This window comes from Giraffa tippelskirchi, chromosome 5 (genome assembly GCF_054371585.1).
Source record: "Giraffa tippelskirchi isolate mGirTip1 chromosome 5, T2T-mGirTip1v1.2.pri, whole genome shotgun sequence".
In the NCBI taxonomy this organism is placed as follows: Eukaryota; Metazoa; Chordata; class Mammalia; order Artiodactyla; family Giraffidae; genus Giraffa; species Giraffa tippelskirchi.
In genome coordinates, this window is record NC_137279.1 from 96484157 (window position 1) to 96489336 (window position 5180).

A 5180-nucleotide genomic window follows, 5' to 3' on the forward strand; every position below is an offset into this window, starting at 1 on the left:
AAACACACATCCTCCTGGGTACCCCTTTTCTCAGAGTGCTATAGATGGGCTGTGACTCTTCACTATGGGCCTGCCTGGGTGCTCAAGGTGGGGCATCCTGTCAGAGGAAGTAGAGGACCTTTGAGGCCAGTTCAAACTAGTGCTGGGAGAGAGGAGTGTTGGACCTTGAGCCCCTCGGGCTACTGGGAGATGGCATCACAGCCTCAGTCTGCCAGGGGGCACCAGGCTGTCAGGGGTTCCCTGGCTCAACCCCAGACTGACTCATCCAGGGACCCCTATACTCTACCATCTTTCAGTCCCTTTGCATATCCAGGCCTAGTTATCCTGGGGACCAGAGTCTGTCCCCTGAGGATAGGACAGGTAGTGGGACACTGTAATCAAGAGCCTGTGTCATGACCTTCTCTTGCACCTGGAGAGGGAGCAGTTTCTTAGAAGTGAAAGCCCTTCCCTCCCAGCCAGTCTGAGTTTCTTCTGTACCTGGGGTGGGGTGGGGGGGCTACTCCCCACCACTCCCCAGACAAGGGGGCTCCTGTCAGTAGTGTGTTTGTGACAACAGGGGCAAGATCTAATGAAAATTGCCATTTGGGGCTTCCAGGCCTCTCCCCGTCCTGCTATCTTCACTCCGACTCAAGGGCCTGGGTGATGGAAGCCTTCAGATGCCCATGGGAGCCATTTGGGCCCAGCCAGACCTCTGGAGCCTAGGCCACAGAGCAAGTGCCGTCCCAGAGCAGCCTGGATTTTCAGAGAAGAAGCAAGGTGAAAGTGGAGAAAAACCTGGGAGACAACTCCAAAATGTTGTTGGAAAAATGACTTAGTTGATCTTAGGAAAGATCTATGGAAGAGGCTGTGACCAAGATGGATGGGACCATGTGTAACAGGAAAGAGTATAGATTGTGAATGATATCTGGCTGCACAACTAGGCAAGTCACATAAATCCTGTGGGATTAGGTTTCCACCTCTGTCAAATGGCAAGTTGATAATGTCTTTGTGATGGACTGTTGTAGCAATTAGAGAATATATATACATATATATACATATACATGCACATTCATATACATATTCATTTTCTAACTGCATGAGGCATTTCACTAAATCAATAATGACTAAACATTATTGGGTATCAGAAATATCTAGGAGAGAAAGTAAAATAAATACCTGGAGGCCTGGTTAAAACAGTTTTCTTGGCCTCACTCTCAGATTCTCTGCTTTAATAGGTCTGGCGTGATACATATACATTTCTAACAAGGTCCTAGGTAAGGCTGATGCTATTGTTCTGTGTACCACCCTGAGAATCAGTGTACTAAGCTGTGACAGCAAATAAGCATTATGTCTCTCCCTTTTATGAGTACCTTCCTAGCAGATAAGCAATGAATATTTGTCAGTTAAAAAATGAATGAGTGGATTTCACATAAGAGCCTTGGTTTTCTTATGTACAACACAGGGTTTTACTATGTGGTCTCTTGGGTCTTCATCATTGACACCGAGGGACTGGATCCCTTGGGTGAAGGGAAGACATCTGAAGAGCCAGGCCCTGGATCTGTAATTCCAGACTATTGAGCTAGAGCTATGGGGTCTTTTGGCGTTGTGGCCTGTGTGGAGGAGGACGCTATTGCCTAGGCCAAAGCCACCCCTGCTGTTCTCCTAAGAGGGGACTTTTTCATCTTCTAAGACCAAGGTGGCCTCAGGGCACTCTCTTCTCTATGGAAGCCCATCCCAGCATCATTTCCCACCATCCTCTGTGTTATCCATCTCATCTGCAGGGAGGCAGAGGCATCTCCCCCTTTTCTGTCTCTCTAAGCCCTGCCTTCATATACCCGAAACCACCCATGCCTAATGGGATTTGGGAGAAATCAAGGAATGCAAACTCAGCTTCAGATGTGTCCTTTTCTATTGTGTCAAAAAAAGCTAATCATTTATTCTGAACCAAACAAGAGTGTGTCCTGTGCAAAGTACCCAGAGAGCCTGTCCCAGACTCCCTCCTCCTCTCCCTGACTCCACAGAGGTCACATGGCTATGACTAAGGCCCCAGAGTTGAGTGACCTACCCAACCCTGGCCTGAGACCTTTACCTCTAAAGAGAGGAGCAAGAGTTATCCTCCCTGTTCCCTTATTCCTCATCCCCTTCATCCACCTGTTCCAAGCAGGGGCCAGGGACACTGATGGTAGACAAAAAACCCACAAGACAACCCACTCAGTCTAGACTAAGGAAAGCTCAGACCATGAGTAAAATAAACCCAAGAAGAAGAAAAAAAAAGAAAAAAACTCATCCCAGAGATTCAGGAAGGAGTAAGAACACAGGCATCATGCAGGACTTAGGCTGTGAGGATATCATCATCTTTATTGTTACATGGTTTCCTCTTGTCTCCAGTCCTGTGGTTGCACATCAAGATAGACCATAGCTCAAGCTGCAAACCCAGAAGCCTTGCTAAGGAGCTGCCTGCCCTAGGAGAAGCACAGCAATTTGGGGATACTCTGACTCCACTCCAATGGGAGTTTACAACCTAGCTGGGCAGATAAGACAGACACATCTGAAAAGTGAAATAACAATTCAAGGGATGTTGCAAGGCAGTTGCCAAATAGATGGTGTGGATGATGCAATGAGTTCTAGGAAATCAGTCCAGGCTCCTGCAGAGAGGAACAAATACAAAAGACTCCAAGGAATAGGTCTTGAAATACAGGTTGGATTTTTAGATCCTGAGAGTAGCAGAGAAGTGGTCCAGGTAGTAGGGAAAAAGTGAGCAGAGGCTTGGGAGCAGGGACCCCAAGGGGATGTTTTGGGAAACACCCAAGATGTGCCATGATGGCCAGACTGGTCTGGCTAGAACAGAGGATGTGTTTGGGGAGGAGTCAGACATGAGGCCTAAGAGGTGTCTGAGACCCAGGTGTGGATCCTGAGATGGCATGCAAAGGAGTTTGGACATCACTTCTGCAGCAAGGAGCCTCTGAAAGTCTTTGAAGAGATACAAACCAGAAAACGTTGGAAATTGCGGCTGCTGGGAATGGAGGATCAACATTTTCAGGGCAAGAGGTAAGGCCATCTCAGCCGTGCTTTCTTTAAAAGTAGGCACCCTTTGCTCCACCACGGGTTCCACCTTTAACTCCAACACTGATGCCTCCTTGGTCTCCACAACCACCAAGACCCTGTGACTCTGGAAGGCCTACATCGCAAGGTCTACATCTAGGCTCACTCTCTTGCCACCAGTTATAACCAGCTGGGCCACAGATGGGGGCCTCGGTGTCCAGGCGGTGTGGACTAGACTCATGACAGCCTAGGTCTCCTGTGCATGGATTTGGATTTGGACCTGACCAGGGGCTGGGACAACGTCGGGGCTCCACACATGGCTCTGGGCTTGGGCAGAGCGATGGAAGCGGAATTGGCTCCGGAAGTGGAAAAGATTCTTGGCGCTCACAGGGCTGCGGACATGGACGCGGAAGATCACACTGCACTGGGCGAGGATGACGCGGGGCTGGATATGGCACTGGACATGGTTCTGGATACAAACAGGGTTCCGAAAGTCGCCGTGGTGGAGAACAGGGACGGAACTCTGGACTTGCGCACGGCTCTGGACGTGAACACGTACGTGGAGCCGGAAGTGGACGTGGGCATGGAGCAGGAGGTGGACTTCGCCACAATGATGGCTCTGGACATTGGTCCAAACGCCGCGGAGGACGGAAGCTTGGGAGTGGACACGGCTCTGCAGGTGATCTCAGATCCGGGCAGGAGGTACCCCAGGAGGGTCGTGGGGCACAACTCTCAGAGCTGCGTTTGATGGGAGGAATTTGAACAGAACACTTCTGGGGGGGAACCTGCCTGGGGCAGCGAGGGGAGGAAATCTCTATTCGGCACTTGGGTCCACATCTCTGAGAGGAGCCCAAAGTGGGACGCCAAAAACAGTCACTGTTATAGATGGGCTCAGAGCGGCGGGGTGGGGTACAATAGTTATAAGAGCCCGGAGAACATCTTGACGGCAAGCAACTACTGCTGTAGTAGGGCTCAGAACGTCGTGGTGGGGAGCAGCTGCGGTAAGAAGGCTGCAGCTGGCGAGGAGGGAGGCACCTGCTGGTGCTCCGAGAGCGACTCTGTGCAGGAAAGCTCCTGTAAGAGCCCTGGGTCTGGCACTGGGGCGCACAGGTGCTAAATGAAGCCCGAGACTGGTGCTGGGGGGCGCAGCTGCTGTAGGAGCCCTGATATTGGCACTGGGTGGAGAATCTTCCCTGAGGCTGGCACACCGGGGGACCTGTTACATAAGTCTGGACAGGCTGAGGTGCCGGGCAGGGTACATAGCTCTGGCCTGGGCATTCCACATAACAAGTTTCTGTATAAAAAACTGGAGCACATTCTACATAGCAGGTGTGCACAGGGCATGGGCCTTCACACTGCACATAGGAAACCTCAGACTGGCATGGAGCCTGGCATTGAACACAGGTAATCTGAGGCTGGCTTGGAGCCTGAGCCTTCACCTGTGTGGTCTTAGACTGGCATGGAGCTTGGCCCTTCACCTGGGTGGTCTTAGACTGGCATGGAGCTTGGCCCTTCACCTGGGTGGTCTTAGACTGGCATGGAGCTTGGCCCTTCACCTCTGTAGTTTTAGACTGACATGGAGCAGGGCATTTTACCTGCGAAACTTGAACTGGGCATGGTGCAGGGCACTCCACAATTTGCATCTCACAGGGGGCTTGGACCACCACCTGGCTGTTGGCACAAGGGGATTGGGAGATGCAGAATGGGGAACATGTCACACAATACTGGGGATGCGGCTGGTAACACTGAATCTGCTGCTGGTCACACATGGTTCTGATGCAGGCAGGTAAGCAGAACCTGAGGGTAGAAAGACCAAGATCAAGAGGGTGAGAGATGTTGGGGAGTGGTGACCAGGACCAAGGGGAAGACACCCTGCTTCTTTCCTGGCTTTTCCTCCCCTACCTTCAACTTGTACCCAAGAGTCCTTACAGAGTGAGCTGGACCCAAAATTAGTCACCACTGCCCACAAGACCTGCCTTGAATCTGCCAAAAGACCTGATCTGAGGGAGTTTCAAAGGACTGCAAATGGGCATTCCAGTGTCCAGCACAAGAGGGCGCTGATGACAAGAGAATGCCCTCACTTCATCAGGTCCTAAGAGGTGGGAGGGAGCTTTATATGAAGTAGAGAGAAACCTTCCCCCAAGGCTGCCGCCCAAAGT

At 51.2% G+C, this 5180-nt stretch overlaps 1 protein-coding gene across 1 annotated transcript; it reads right to left on the reverse strand.

The window, feature by feature from the left end:
- Positions 1 to 3053: 3053 nt before the first annotated feature.
- On the reverse strand, positions 3054 to 4790 carry KPRP (keratinocyte proline rich protein). The gene is made up of 2 exons (XM_081486991.1): positions 4617 to 4790; positions 3054 to 4577 (listed from the first exon to the last, which is right to left on the reverse strand). The coding sequence occupies exons 1-2, from the start codon at positions 4788 to 4790 to the stop codon at positions 3054 to 3056; spliced, it is 1698 nt and encodes a 565-aa protein (XP_081343117.1).
- Between the last annotated feature and the right edge of the window lie 390 nt (positions 4791 to 5180).

Bases quoted from the DNA above. Each gene is read 5' to 3' on its own strand.
- KPRP (XM_081486991.1), bottom strand. From the start codon at position 4,790: ATGTGTGACCAGCAGCAGATTCAGTGTTACCAGCCGCATCCCCAGTAT. The intron at 4,578-4,616 runs GTAAAATGCCCT...AAAACTACAGAG, and splicing joins GCCCAGTTCAAGTTTCGCAG to GTGAAGGGCCAAGCTCCATG.